The following is a 15,657-nucleotide window of genomic DNA, read 5'->3' as shown; positions in this document are numbered from 1 at the left end:
AGCCTTTCCCCACACCAACCCGCGCCCATCTTGCAGGACACTGGGGCTTTGGAGAACATGATTTGGACACAAGCAGAGGGGGACATGGTGAGCACATCACCAGGAATCCAAAGGGCATTTTCAAAATGGGCCAATAAGCTCAAAGTGATTAATTCCTCCTGAAAAGCCAGTGGAAACGGAGGACATAATTAATATGTTCCCAATGAGCACTAAGGCTGGTCTGATGGGCTCAGAGCACTCGAGCAAAAACCCGGTGGTGGCAGGGCAGCTGGCAGGCAGAGAACACACTGGCAGCATTTCATAGATGCTCTCATCCCTAAGAAACATACCTGGGTTCGGTTTGAAAGTGAAGCAAAGGCCTTTAGACCATTGAACTCAACCGCTCACCAGAATGCATGAACACGTCCAAATATATTTAAGATCATCGGGGTAAAGGGACAAGACTGCTTTTCTGACTGTGTTTCCACACAAAAAGCCAGCCACCTAGACTGCATAATTGTGTGTTTTTCAACTAGCCACCCTGGTGCCCTTTGACGAAGGCAGAAGAGGAAGAGAAGGCAGAATCAGGGATGCCCCAGACATCTCCACACAGCTCAACCCAACATAATATACTTGTCTGTTGACATCTATTTTAAAAAATACAGCAGACCATGGGACGCCTGGGTGGCTCAGTTGGTTAAGCAGCTGCCTTCGGCTCAGGTCATGATCCCAGCGTCCTGGGATCGAGTCCCACATCGGGCTTCTTGCTCAGCAGGGAGCCTGCTTCTCCCTCTGCCTCTGCCTGCCATTCTGTCTGCCTGTGCTCGCTCTCTCCCCCTCTCTCTCTCTGATAAATAAATAAAATTTAAAAAAAAAAAAAATACAGCAGACCAGCTAAAACTCAAGAGAATTCCACTTTGATTTTTCAATCACTAAGACATCCCCCTGGGGCTCTGCAGGCCTTATGTATCTGCTGGATTACCTTTTGGTCATTCTACCTCAGGAAGTGTGACCGCCTTGCACAGTAATGGTGACAGAACTGACATGGGAGAGAAGGTGACCTTTAACATGGTCACAATCCCCAGAATATACCCAAGTAAAATTCCTGGACCAAAGCTCTTCTTGTTAGGGAACATTTGGCCAGAGGAATGCTCTGTCTAATCATGAGAGCTCTGTGTAACCTTCCCCAAGAAAGCAGGAGGTCAAGGATGAGCTTCTACTGACCATGAGAAAAAAGTACCAGTGAGCAATGAGACCAATAAAAAGATAAGTTTTGATTTAGAATGTACACACTCTACACACCCTGTGCCAAGGTATGCCACCCGCCTCTGCCCCTCGAGGTCACTTGTGATCACAGCCCCATTTTGCACCAGTGGGCATGCCCACTGACCTTAATCTACCAGGACTGCTGTGTTTTCTCCCAAACTGAATAACTGTAACTTAAGCTCTTGTAACTGTGCAGACTTCTGGTTTCCTAGCTTCCTCCTGAGCTCCTCTACCTACTTCTCTCTCCTGCTGTCAAAGGACAGGCTGGGAGACGCGCTCAGGCAGAGAGAATGGTTGGCCGTGACACTTTCTCCACAGGAACCAGCAAGCGAAATTTCCCACAAATTAAACATTGTCAGTGGGATTTATATGACCATCTGTACACAGGCTAGTGGAGAAGTGTTCATTATGGCCCTTTCACCTAAAATGAAAAGAGGCCCCCTAGGAAAGCTAAACATTGGGAACATTTCAAGCGAATAAAACAATAAGAAAGCAAGCGGTATACACTGAGAGAGGCAGCCTTGCTGTGAATAGAAATGCAGCCTGGTGTGGGCGGCGGGGAAGGGGAGTAGAAAAGTTGCACCCCCTACTTGCTGTATGGCCTTGGGCAAGTCATTTAAGTTTTCCAGGCTTTCAGCATTCTTGTCCATGAAATTGGGGGTTATGATAAAAATGACCACAGCTATACCCTATGTTGTGAGAACTCACTGAAATATCAAATATACCAAATATCAGACTCCAGGGTCAGACACCTAGTTCATTCAGAGACTCCACCACCGTGAAAGGATAAAGCAAATAAACAGTTACCTAGGAATGAACTCTGAAATGACTATTGAGCTGCCTACCTTAAGATCAAAGATGCAATGGGAAACATCCTTTCTTTTATGGAACCCTCAGTTTCCTGTTGCTTAGCAGGTCATAATCTGGATAAACATCATTTAATCAGAAACACTGTAGGTCAGGGATCATGCTTAGAGCTGGCTCTGTAGCCCAACGAGATTATCTTTCTGGCCCTTAGGGTGTTTACATTTGCTGAAGATCTACAAAAGCGCTGATTTCAAGATTTCAAGATACAACATCACCAGCCTTTCTCTTCAGCACCTTTGAAATTCACTCTGTTTATTACGTGAGTGGGAGACACCAGCAAATGTACTGTTTGAAACATCTTGCTCCAAAGTCCCAATCTGTTCTCACCTCTCCTCCTCTGCCTCACTGCTTGCTACCTCTTTGCAGGCAAAACTACCACTGGGCTCAGCTGGGGTGAGCAGCTCCTGTAAGAGGCTGAGGTTTAGAACATTCGGCAGCGAACCTATTCCAAAGACAGCTTGAACTGCACACTTCATCACCTTAAATAAGCCCATGCCCTTGGTCCCACTGGCCAATAACCAGGCCTCATTCGGGTAGGTTAGCATTTGCTGAGAAAAAGTACAAATCACATAACCCAGATAAAGGAAGGCCGTCCACTGGTTTGGGAGGAGACCCATATCAGAATCTTAACAGAAACATGAAAACAGTTATACCACTGTAGCTATTTACTAACTTAAAGACTATAATAAAGCCGTTGCCCCAAATTCCATCCCCCTTATTTTCTCTCAAGTCACTTCAGTTGTCTTAACCCCCCTTCTCCCCCATACACATACACACACACTAAGCCCTTCATTCTGCAGGGCCAACCTGCCCGCCTCCTGGGAGAAAAGGCAGAAGTCAGATTGAGGGCCCCAAAGCTAAGAAGACCAGGAGGAGTTCTCTGCTAGCAGGACCTGACAAGAAATACTCAGAGATTGGGCAACGGAGGTTGCAATTCCCTTGAAAGTGCTGGCATGCAGGGGGATTAAGTGGCCTCTCCTGACAAGCAAAACCGGCTTATGGATGCCTACAAAGGACAGGCGGACCAAGCCCACCAACCCCCCCAGTCCCCAACCTAGGGCACACTCATGGGACCCCTGAACTTAAGGTTTATCACTGAAAACTGGGAGGTGCCCCCACCCAGAGAAACAGAAGGGGCCTCACTCTGTACCACTGCAGGAAAAGCATCTGATGCATCCACAGCCTGGCCCACAAAAGGCTCCCCAATCTACACACCCCTGCCCAGGCGGGGAGAGCTCCCTGGCCGGGGGTAGCCAGATCCCACAGGTGAGAGTGGGCACATTTTGGCCAGGCAGACGGTCAGCAGTGTATCCAAAATGTAATTCTGGCCACCTCTCCCCCAGCACATCTACAGAGCCAATGGCATCAGCAAGAAGAAGCAAGACCCAGAAACAGGAAAAGCTAAGTGGGGTGAGGACCCGCCCAGACCCACAGGTCTTGCTGCTCCTTCCAGAAGTTTTAGCTTAAGTTCCCAAAGCCCAGTGTGTATGCGGGGACGGGAAAGTGAAGCGCAGAAGAGAGAACGTGCTTGTCAGGACCCGGAATGTTGGACTCGCGCCCCCCCCCCCCGCACCCAGACCATTTGGGGTCGCCTCCGGGACACCTGAGGCCGAGCCGGCTGCTCACCTTGAGATAGTCGTTCTCCGAGCGCAGCTCCTCGATCTCCCTCAGCAGCTCCTCCTCCTCCGCCGCCGCCGGTACCAGTCGGGTCTGCTCGCCCGGACCGGGCTCCTTGGGCACCCCGGGGACCGTTCGCTCGAGCGGCGCGCGCCCCCCGGCATCCTCTGCCACACCCATTCCCAAGGACCCCGTCGGGACCCAGCCAGGGCTGCTCCGACCCCCGAGGCAGGCGCCGGCGGCGGGAGGCGCGGCGAGGAGCGCAGGGGGTTCGGGGCTGCTGGGCGGCGCCCCCCGAGCTGCCGGGCTCGTCGTGGGGGCTCCTCGCAGCGGTTCCCGGTCGCTGGAGCCCGTGCCAGACTCGGCGTCGCTGCTGGCGGCGGGGAGCAGGCGTTGCTCGTCGGACAGGGGTTCGGAGGGGCAGTCGGAGAGGTCGGAGCTGCTGTCTGTGTGACTGATGCGCGAGCCGGGAGCAGGGGAGCCGGCCGAGGAGGTCACAGCGAGGATCACGGCGGGGATTGGAGCGGCGGGGGCCGGGGGCCCGGTGGCACGGGCGGGGGGCACCCCGGGGCCGCGTTTGGCTTTGCGGCCCTTGGCAGTGGCGGACAGCGGCTCGGTCCCGGGCGGCGGCGGCGGCCTCCCTGCCCGGGGCAGCAGCTCCGCGGGCGCCGTGCGCGCCGCCCTCCTGAGGCCCGGAGCGGCCTTGGCGCCGCCCGCTGCCCTGGCCCCGGCGCCCGGTGGCGGCTTGTCCTTCGCTCCAGGGGCGCCGCCGCTGCGCCGAGAGAGGCGGCCGGGCGCGGCCAGGGTTCCCGGCGAGGTCGGTGCTTTGCCCGCGAGGTTGGGCGAGCGTGGAGCGCCGGGCGCCGGGGCTCGGGCCGAGGAGAGGGCCGCCGGAGCCGGGCCGGACGCCGGGGGCCGGCCGTGCAGGTCCTTGAGGAAGGGTCTGGCGGGCGAGGGCGCACGGTGCAGCCGCCTACGCTCGGCCAGCGGGTGGAGGTGGTGGTGGCGGTGGTGCTGGCCGGGCGGCAGCGGCTTCGCGTCCGGGGCGCCACCGCCCGCGAGGCCGTTCAGCGTCTCCATGGCCGGCTGATCCCGGGCCGCGAGCAGCAGCTCCGGCGGCAGATGCTCCGGGCGGCGGCGGCGGCGTGCAGCCTCCCCGCGCGCCCGCTCATCACTGTCCCCCAGCCCCGCCCGGTCTGCGCCCCGCGCTCCCGCGCCGCCGCCGTGCCCGGCGCACCCCTAGCCCCTAGGATCCCCGCGGGGCTGGCAGCCGCCGCGTCCCGCTCTCCCCTCGCTGAGGTCAACGCCGCTCGAGTTCACCCGGCACAGCAGCGCGGCGGCTCCGCGCGGCTCGCATCACCTAGACTCGGCGCTCCGGGCTCTCGGGTGTGCCACCGCGGCCTCGCACACCCGCACTCGCCCGCTGGCGGCGCGCTCCCCGCTCCCGCATCCGGCTCCCCGCCCACGGCAGCCCTGCTCCCGCAGCGCCCGCCCGCTCCGGCTGAGAACTGCACGCGCGTTCCCCCGCCTCCCCGAGCCCTGCGCCCCGCCACCGCGTGCGCATGTCCCGCCTCCCGCCAGCCGGCGCCGGGGGTGGGGCGGGGCCTGCGCTCCCCAAGCTCGCGCGCCTGCTGCGGCCCCCGCCCTTCTTCGCCCTGGGACCCTCCTCGCTTTTTGTGGCTCTCTGGACAGTGCCTTGAGCTGGGGAGGGGAGGAAGTGAGCAGGGGTAAAGTGGGGTGGGAGGGAGGCGGGCCCTGACTCCTTGCGGTATATTGGAGGTCCGGGAAACGTGAGCGGACCCCTCCGTAGCGCGTGCAGTGGGGTGCTCCCTCTCCCCCTGTTGTCGACCAGCGCTCCCCACAAACCCCTCTATCCAACCCCTGCCTTCTAGGGCCCCTTAGTTCCCTTCCCGCTGTCTTCTCACAGCTGTGCCTGTAGTCCCCGCACTTCTTTGGTACCCGATGCAGCTATCACGTCAAAACGGGCACGGTGCTCCACAGCTGGCACCCCCAGTGGCCTCCCGAGCTCAGAGAAGGAGGAGCTGCTGTAGAAATAGGAGAAGCAGCTCGCCAAGCTTGGGGTCAGAAAGGGAACTCACATTTATAGTGCCGGCTGGGAGCCAGGCACTGTGAGACACTCCATAGGCATTGTTTTATTTAATCTTCGTAACAAGCCTGAATTGGAATTACTGTCTTCTTTAAGGATGAGGACACAGGCGCAGGGAGGTGAAGTCGGCTTTAGGCAGGCTATGGCCGAGGCGGGTGGAGGGGATCACATCCAGTCGGTAGAATTCTCTGTCCTAGGTGCTGTCCCCTCGGAGAACCATGGCTGTGAGTACCTGTTCTGCCACCTGAGAGTCTAACGTGGGCCAATGACCTTTTCAAGCCTCAGTTCCCCTGCCTGTATAATTAGAAAATTCTGCTACGTGACTGTTGGAAGGATGACTGTTGGGCAGATGTGAGGACCACTGTGCAAACTGTAGAGTACTTTTCAAATATCCCTGGGTGCAGGTTTTGGATGTTGGGTAATACTCAGAGGACTAAGGCCCAGCCTGTCCTCTAGATTTGGCTTTGCCAGAAGGCAAAGGGACAGGCAGTAATTATGAGTTGCTGGGGTAAGCATTTGCCCGCCACCTGGGAAGACTGGTGTTTACCTGGAGTGTAGTTGGGTGCCCAGGATTTACAGAGCAGGGATTGTAGGTGACAGAACCCTGGAGGGTGTGTGGGACCAAATATCCTGCGGCTATTATCCTAAAGGCTGGAGGAGCCTTTGGAGAATGGTGAGTATGGCTGATCTTATTTGCCTAGAAAGATCCCAGTGGCTGCAGCAATGAGGAGAGGGAGACGCGTGAGGGGAAGCAGTCAGTGGTGACAACAAGCACAGGCCAGGGGTATGGGATCGAGAAAAGAGGGCAGACTTGTAAAGCTACAAGGAAAAGGAGACTCTAAGGTCTATTATCTTAACCACAAATTACCCTACTGAGCCACCTTCCTCAAAAAATACAGGATAAAGTGATTTTTTAAAAATCACTGTAAATCAGGAGAGCATACTCCCAGAAGACATCCTGTCTGCTTCTCCTTAGATGCCGGCAGTGATCCTGAGCCATGGCTAGCTCTGAGTGCACTGGGACCCCATCCTCTCTGCTGCTGTTATGTTTTCTACGACTCATTTATCTGGCAATTCCTCTGAATGTGGAACAGCACACTCAGAATATAATATGTACTGAGTCTCCTTTGACTCAATATCTAATAAGACCACAGCCATATTTCTTGGAGTATTTGAAGAAAAAGAACACTGGTAGGCAACAACACGGCAGCAGAAGGAAAACGAGGACGTCAGTGCCCAGCCAGGGCTGGTGGGGGAGCGGCGGAGAGGTGGGGCCGGGCAGCCAGCTTTCCCCTAGAGGGCGCTCCAACTCTCAGTTGGACACGTGTGATTTTAAAAGATTTTTGTTGGTCCATCAAGTTAGTCTAAAGGTGTTAGGGGTTGCTATTTAAAGTGGGCTTAAGGAGTGTTTTTCCGGAAAACAACAAAACCCCATGTGGGTGTGCCTGTCTGGGTCTGTCTGCTCTCAGACCCAGTCCTTGCCCTTCCCTGATGGCTCCTACAGAGGGGGAGCAACTGATGAGGGCTGGTTTTTTAGATTCCTGGCCTTGTTTATTGGGTTTGGCTGGTAGAAATTGTAAAAAAAAAAAAAAAAAAAAAAAAAAAAAAGTGTAAAAGCAAAGGAGCGTAAAAGCAAGGGAGAAACCAGAGTTATTACCTTCTCTGCCTCAAGTGGCTTCTTCCAAGTGGCTCAGTCTCCTTTGTGGACTGGCTTCTTGGGGTTCCAGCTTTCGCTGAAGCCCTGAAGCCCCTAGTAACTTCACCTCCTCCTGTTGCCTCTCCATGAAGGGTACTAGCGCCTTCTTATGGTTGCACATCTCTGGGTTACTTCACTGTCCCCTGTTTGGTTCTTGATCCCTCCCCCACTTGGCAATCAATTCCCCTGCCTTGTAAATCCTGTATTATAAGCACTGGCACTACATACCAAATTTCCGATTTTCTCATTCTTTTGCAGAGGCCTAAGTACAGGCCTAGAGAACTGCATGCACTAATAGGTAATTTGGTAGGACTGTATCCATGAATTCCTTGTCAAACAGCATGCGGTAGAGTGACAAGTGCTGAGGCTTCCACGCCTGGTAATCCGGGTCCTGATCCTGCCTAAAGCACTAGCATGCTCTGTGCCTCTGGATAAGGTATAATTATCGCTATCGTCATCGCCATGATCTATTTTATACCAGTGGAATAATCAATACTCTTTGAAAGGTGAGCGCACCCAACTTGGAGTGAAAGTTAAAAAACCTAGACTGTGTCTATACAGCTCTATGAAGAGAAACGGATTTTTGTTTACCTTGTTTGACACATAGTGGAAAAAATATGACATGGGACTATACTTCCCTTACCGCTCTGTGCACACAGGCAGAATTATATATAGGATTTCTGCACCTTCGAACCCTTGTCCAAACCTACAGACATTCTTTTCCAGTTTTTTCTGCTTATTTTAACACAAAAGTGCATTTAGAATATGAAATCATGCCTCGATTAAATAATAAGAAGTAATCCTCTTTGAAAAGAGTAGGAAGAAGAGATTTTTAACAGAGTGGGGCTGTGTGTCTGTATGTGTGTGTATGCGCACGTGTGTGTGTGTGTTTGTGTGTGTGTGTATGTGTCTGTTTGAGGAGAATTGGGGTTAAAAAAGGAAACCAGAAGTCAGTGGGCCCCCCACCTGAGGTTGAAGCAGATGTATCCAACCCAAGGAGGTGTGTGGGGGTGCCTTCCAGCTTCTCCCGCAAGGTTACTGCCCAAATGTCATGTGGGAGCTGAAGCAGGCCAGTCCTACAAGGACCCACGGACCTCCTCTCAGGGCCAGATCGGCAGCTCTGCATAGTGGTGATGGTGTGATGACTCAAGGGCTTCTTGTGGCTAGAGCACATTCATAGCATGTGAGCTAGTAAAAATGCAGATTCTATGGGGCCACATGCCCCAGAGATCTGGTTTCAAAGGTGTGAAGTGAAGCCCTGGAATCAGTATTTTTAATACATATTTTTTTTTAAACATTAACTTTTTTTTTTAGGTTTTATTTATTTATTTGATAGAGATCACAAGTAGGCAGAGAGGCAGGCAGAGAGAGAGGAGGAAGCAGGCTCCCTGCCGAGCAGAGAGTCCATGTGGGCCTCGATCCCAGGACCCTGGGATCATGACCTGAGCTGAAGGCAGAGGCTGCAACCCACTAAGCCACCCAGGCACCCCTTTAATACATATTTTTGATGCAGGTAACCATCTGACCACACTCTGAGAAACCCTGTATTGGTATTTCTAACAGGGCACCAGGTGTCACACATTCTTCCTTTGCATTTCTTCCTGTTTTGTTTCCTTTTTTTTTTTAATTTAAGATTTTATTTATTTATTTGACAAAGACACAGCGAGAGAGGGAACACAAGCAGGGGGAGTAGAAGTGAGAGGAAGAAGCAGGCTTCCCGCTGAGCAGGGAACCTGATGCGGGGCAGGGGGGTGGGGGGGCTCAGTTCCCCGACCCTGGGACCATGACCAAGCTGAAGGCAGATGCTTAACAACTGAGTCACCCAGGCGCCCTCCTCCTGTTTCTTTTTGAAATTCCTTCCAATGCTGTATGTGAAATTCTGGATGATAGACATGTAGAGACGGATACAGAGATGTACTCTAAGTCCGCTTTCCCAACTTCAGAGATGTACAGCGTCCCACCAAAGGGCTCTCTCGGGGCCAGGCGTGTGGGGAAAGAAGAGAATCTCCCTCTCATCTGAGAACTAAAGGAAGATATACCTGAGGGTAGAAAGGAGGCCCTTTTGCTCTTTACCGGTCATTCTCAAATGAGAGTGGAAGCACCTTTAGGGGCATTTTGGAAGTTTGCTGGCATGACAGATGGGTTGTGGGGGCACTTGTGGAATTTAAGAGAGGGTGTCTGGAATGCTAGTGTTGCAATATGCCTGAGAAGAGCTGTTCCATACACTGTCCAACTTCCAAATGCCCTTCTGAAACATTCCCGTGGGTTAAAGACCAAACCAAACCAAACCAAACACTGTCACTATCTGAGCCTAGAATGTAACTATTGATCCGTTTGGGGAGCTATAGCAGAATACCGCAGTTTGGGGGGCTTATAAACAATAGAAGTTTGTTTCTCACAATTCTGGAGGCTGGAAGTCTGAGCTCAGGGTTCCCATATGGTCACACTCAGGTGAGAGCTCTCTCCTTGACTGCAGATTGCCATCTTCTCATGTCCTCATGTGCAGATATGTGTCTGGTGTTCTCACATAGCAGACCCCTCTGCGGTCTCCTTTATAATGGCACTAATTCCACTCATGAAGCCACCACCATGCTGAGCTAATCACTTTCCAGAAGCCCCACCTCTTGAGACCATCACCTTGGGCATTAGGATGGCACATGAATTTGAAGGTGAGAGGGACATGAACATTGGTTGATAGCACTATTTTACACATAAACACAATACTTTTATGTATAAAATGGAGTTTTTAGGGTTGTTTTCAGAGATACTAGATTTTTTCTTTTCTTTTTTTCTTTTTTTTTTTTTTTTGAATGAGAGAGAGCAGAGGTGGGGAGGGGCAGCAGGAGAGGGAGAGAGAATCTCAAGCAGCCAGCATGGAGCCTGACGCAGGACTTTCTCCCACAACCCCGAGATCATGACCTGAGCCAAAATTGAGAGTTCGATGCTTAACGGATAGAGCCACTCAGGCACCCCATACTGGATTTTTTTTTTTTTTTTTAAGGAATGCAGCTGCAATAGAAATCAAGACTGATTTAAATTTATTTGGAGATTTACAATGACTTCTTCACGTCCCGTCATTTTGTCATCGATGGCAACGCCCCTCAAAGTATCTGAATCATCACATTAACACACTTCTATCTGTCTGCATTTTAGCAATTGCCTCTATGTATAGAATCTGACTACTCATTATATATATTTTCTATATTTTACCTAAGTTTTATATGTGGAAATACATACTACTTTGTTATAAATCACTTTCTTATTACTTCTTTTATGTTATCATTAGAACACTATATTAATTTTATAAGATATGTATGATACATAATGAGTGATACACACATAATGATTCTCATTGCAGAACGTAGGGACCTTTGTAAGAAAAGGGGGTGCTGTGTTCTGACATGTGTGAGATCCAATGCTCCTATGGGGAAAGAGCTAAGGCATGTTGGAGGATGCCCCCTAGTGGTAGGTGTTGTGATGGCACAACCCTTCCCCAGCACGCAAGAAAATGAGTCTCCACGTGTTGGTGATTCCAAGAGACTTCCTTTCATTAAAAGAGGCAGTATTCCCTCATAAAAGCTTTTGATATGTTTGCGAAATTCATGGTTAGAAATTTGGGCTCCCTTCTTCTGACAACATAACTGCTAAAATTTTTTAAATTATTTTTTAAAACTTATTTTGGGATTCTAAGCTTGACGCACAAAGAAAATACATTGTTAAATAGGGAAAACTAATCAAAATTAGGTTTTTTAAAGATTTTATTTATTTATTTGACAGAGATCACAAGTAGTCAGAGAAGCAGGCAGAGAGAGAGAGAGGAAGAAGCAGGCTCTCTGCTGAGCGGAGAGCCCGATGCGGGGCTTGATCCCAAGATCCTAGAATCATGACCTGAGCTGAAGGCAGAGGCTTTAACCCACTGAGCCACCCAGGCACCCCTCAAAATTAGTTTTGAAAGAAAGGCAAGGGCCCTTCCTGATAAGCAGCATGTATACTCTGAAAAACTCGGGGAAATTAATGTGCTGTGTTACCACCCCTTCAATTTAGAACATTACAGATTTCACTAGGCAGCTTCTGAAATGTACAGCACATGTGTATTTGCTTTTATTGTAACTAGTATTTCTATCTCTACCTATACAGTTACTACCTTTCAAAACAGAAATGGGGATGTGAAATAGAAGACGCCATTAGCCACTTCATCTCACTGGTCCGTTTTCCCAACTTCAGAGCTCTTCTTTCCATATAAAATAAGTGCAGGTTTACAAGGAAAGCAAAAATGGAACAATGGATTTATAGAAGCTTCCACAGCACATAGTACGTAAGAAATAAGCTTCCTGATTAATTCAGGAAATACAACGCTACAAAAGAGCATGTCTATAAATACATTTTGATTACTATTTCTATGTAAAATTTCTGTCATGCAGATTTCACCAGTGAAGTGACAGAACAACGTGGATTCTATGTCTCATCACAATGATTTGTTCATTTACCTCGGAGAAAATAGCTCAGTCTTCCTGGACCTTTGAGGCCTCATGTATAAAATTAGGGAGTTGAACTTAAGTGAGCTTTAATGTATGTCCCAGCTTCACGAATCTGGGGGTTGAGGGGAATTTGCATGTGCTATTTTAATTGTCGGCGTGGGATTATCTGTAGCAAATTGTAGGCCACCTCTCTTCATTCTCAGACAAAATGTACCAGGCAATATAAACCAATTTTAAAAGAATAGTATAATTAAGAAGGTTAATATGATGGAATAAATATGACAAATGTTAGTTATACATATTCCTGATTATCCTATTGGGGCAGACTATTGAGAGTTAATTTTTTTTTTTAAGATTTTATTTATTTTATTTTAGAGAGTGCGGGTGGAGATGGGTAGAGGAACAGAGGGAGCGAATTTCAAGCAGACTCCAGGCTGATGTGGGGCCTGACTCAGGGCTCCATCCCATGACCCTGAGATCATGACCTGTGCCGAAACCAAGAGTCGAATGCTCAACCAACTGGGCCACCCAGGCGCCTTGAGAGTTAATCATGTTTTTTCAGTGGCCCTCAGTATTATTACTTAGAATAAGTTCATTTCACATTTGTCTCTTTATATTCTCCCCCACAGGATCTGAGAAACTGAAAGCAAAAGAGGTCTTGGAGAGCATTGCCATTCTGTTCTTTTGTCAGCCCCTAGTTAGGAACCCCCAGCATAGGGACCCACTGGTTGTTATTCTGAAGCTGTCCTCTTGCCTATGATTAGGGTTATCATGATCAGACCATAGAATATTTGAGAACGGAGGAGAGGTGGCTACCTGAGCTGCACCCAGCAACACGCTCCTTCCTGCTCCCCCACATCAGCCTCAGCCCTCTCACCAGCTGTAGAAAATGGTGAAAGAAACCACTTACTATGGGGCACCTGGGTGGCTCAGTGGGTTAAAGCCTCTGCCTTCAGCTGAGGTCATGATCCCAGGGTCCTGGGATCAAGCAGCGTCGGGGGGGTGGGGGGGTGGGGGGGTGTCTCTGCTCAGCGGGGAGTCTGCTTCCCTTCCTCTCTCTCTCTCTGCCTGCTTCTCTGCCTACTTGTGATCTCTGTCTGTCAAACGAATAAATAAAACCTTAAAAAAAAAAAGAAAGAGGGGCGCCTGGGTGGCTCAGTGGATTAAGCTGCTGCCTTCGGCTCGGGTCATGATCTCAGGGTCCTGGGATCGAGTCCCGCATCGGGCTCTCTGCTCAGCAGGGAGCCTGCTTCCCTCTCTCTCTCTCTCTGGCAGCCTCTCTGTCTACTTGTGATTTCTCTCTGTCAAATAAATAAATGTAAAAAAAAAAAAGAAAGAAACCACTTACTATGATATTTTGGGGGTCAAACCCAATGCCACCCTAGAAGAATTGAAAAAGGCCTCCAGGAAACTGACCTTGAAACACCACCCTGATAAGAATCCTAACGAAGGAGAGAAGTTTAAACAGATTTCTCAAGCTTACAAAGTACTCTCTGATGCAAAGAAAAGTATGACAAAGGAGGAGAACAGGCAATTAAAGAAGGTGGAGCCAGTGGTGGTTTTGGCTCCCCCATGGACATCTTTGATATGTTTTTTGGAGGAGGAGGAAGAATGCAGAGAGAAAGGAAAGGTAAAAAAGTTGTCCATCAGCTCTCAGTAACCTTAGAAGATTTATACAACAGTGAAAGAAGAAAACTAGCTCTGCAAAAGAATGTGATTTGCGGGGCGCCTGGGTGGCTCAGTGGGTTAAGCCGCTGCCTTCGGCTCAGGTCATGATCTCAGGGTCCTGGGATCGAGTCCCGCATTGGGCTCTCTGCTCGGCGGGGAGCCTGCTTCCCTCCCTCTCTCTCTCTGCCTGCCTCTCCATCTACTTGTGATTTCTCTCTGTCAAATAAAAAAAAAAAAAAAAAAAAAAAAAAAGAATGTGATTTGCGATAAATGTGAAGGCCGAGGTGGTAAGAAAGGAGGAGTTGAATGTTGTCCCAGTTCCCCAGGTACTGGAATGCAAATAAGAATTCATCAGATAGGATCTGGAATGGTTCAGCAAATTCAATCTGTGTGCATGGAGTGCCAGCGCCATGGGGGAACAGATCAGTCCTAAAGACAGATGTAAAGCTGCAATGGAAGGAAGATAGTTCGAGAGAAGAAAATTCTAGAAGTTCATATTGACAAAGGCATGAAAGATGGCCAGGAGATAACATTCCATGGTGAAGGAGACCAAGAACCAGGACTGGAACCAGGAGATATTATCATTGTTTTAGGTCAGAAGGACCATGCTGTTTTCACTGGGTGAGAAGACCTTTTCATGCGTATGGACATGCAGCTGGTTGAAGCACTGTGTGGTTTTCAAAAGGCAAATATCTACTCTTGACAACCGAACCATTGTCATCACCTCTCCTTCAGGTCAAATTGTCAAGCATGGAGATATCAAGTGTGTGCTAAATGAAGGCACGCCAATTTATCATAGACCATATAAGAAGGGTCACCTTGTTGTCGAATTTAAGGTAAACTTTCCTGAGAATGGCTTTCTCTCTCCTGATAAACTCTCTTGACGAAAACTCCTGCCTGAGAGGAAGGAAGTAGAAGAGACTGATGAAACGGACCAGGTAGAACTGGTGGACTTTCCAAATCGGAAAAGAGGGCGTCATTACAATGGGGAAGCATGTGAGAATGATGAACATCATCCCAGGGGTGGTGTTCAGTGTCAGACCTCTTAATGGGGCCAGTGAATAACACTGCTGGCACTTTTTGTGCAGTAGTGAATGAGTGAAGGACTATAATCATAGCTTACTACTCGCTCTTGTTTTTGTTTTAATATTAAACTCTAGTAGTGTTTTAAAAGTTAAATGAGGAATAAACTCAAATATAAAAACTCAAAAAAAAAAAAGAATATTTGAGAATGAAGGGACACTATTAATAATGACATGAGACAACAGGCACGAGCTGGACCTGAGCAGGCAGCTCAGGCTATAAGGTCACCCCATGATGCATGCACATTCCTCAAGGTAAGAATATTCTCCAAACTGGATCAGACAGACTCCTGTTTACATCCAGCTTCACTAAGAAGACATGAATTTTTCATTATGTTTAACTTCTTTACATATAATTGGATAGAAGACTGTTCGAGAGGGCATCTGGGTGACTCAGTAGATTAGGTATCTGCCTTGGGCTCAGGTCATGGTCCTGGGGTCCTGGGATCAGTATAAGGCAAGGCATCAAGCTGAAACAGAATAGAGCAACCATTCTCTGTTTTACAAATATATGAATCGGTGAAGCACAATCTTCGTGCTTTAACGGGTCGCGTTTGCCCTTGAAAAAGACTGTAAATATTGAAAAATCATTATATATTTAACGACTGCAAGTCTCTGAGCAGCTAAACCTTCTTAGTAACTGTCCAGATCAAAGCCTACTTTGGAGATGATGCGAAATAGACAGTCTTTTAGCTGCACGAATTGCTTTTGTCCTACAGTGACATGAGGATCTTATTTTTTGCACCAACGTAACGCCATTTTATCACCTAGGATACAACATTTGGTAATTTCATGAACTGCCCATTCCTCTCTGCCATGCAACCTAATTTGCTTGCTTATTTCTGTTTTCTCTGTAGGGTGCTTCTCAAATATCATCAAGGAATTTAGAAACTTATC

The 15,657-nt window shown here is 49.2% G+C and overlaps 1 protein-coding gene and 1 pseudogene across 8 annotated transcripts in view; one reads left to right on the top strand and one right to left on the bottom strand.

Annotated features, from left to right (window-relative positions):
• Positions 1-5,194, bottom strand: part of MTCL1 (microtubule crosslinking factor 1) — a 124,465-nt gene extending 119,271 nt beyond the window's left edge. For 3 of the 8 annotated variants that reach the window (XM_059138741.1, XM_059138744.1, XM_059138745.1), the window contains exon 1: positions 3,739-5,193. In XM_059138741.1, the coding sequence (XP_058994724.1) occupies positions 3,739-4,809 (1,071 nt within the window). In that variant the 5' untranslated portion in view covers positions 4,810-5,193. Of the gene's footprint in view, positions 1-3,738 lie in introns of all 8 variants that reach the window. The other 5 variants (XM_059138747.1, XM_059138750.1, XM_059138746.1 and 2 more) reach the window with 3 other exon arrangements.
• LOC131810967 (dnaJ homolog subfamily A member 1-like) lies at positions 4,852-14,801 on the top strand (annotated as a pseudogene).
• The last annotated feature ends 856 nt before the right edge of the window (positions 14,802-15,657 follow it).

The sequence above is a fragment of the Mustela lutreola genome, chromosome 11 (genome assembly GCF_030435805.1).
Source record: "Mustela lutreola isolate mMusLut2 chromosome 11, mMusLut2.pri, whole genome shotgun sequence".
Classification (NCBI taxonomy): Eukaryota; Metazoa; Chordata; class Mammalia; order Carnivora; family Mustelidae; genus Mustela; species Mustela lutreola.
This window is presented reverse-complemented; position numbering and strand designations above follow the sequence as displayed.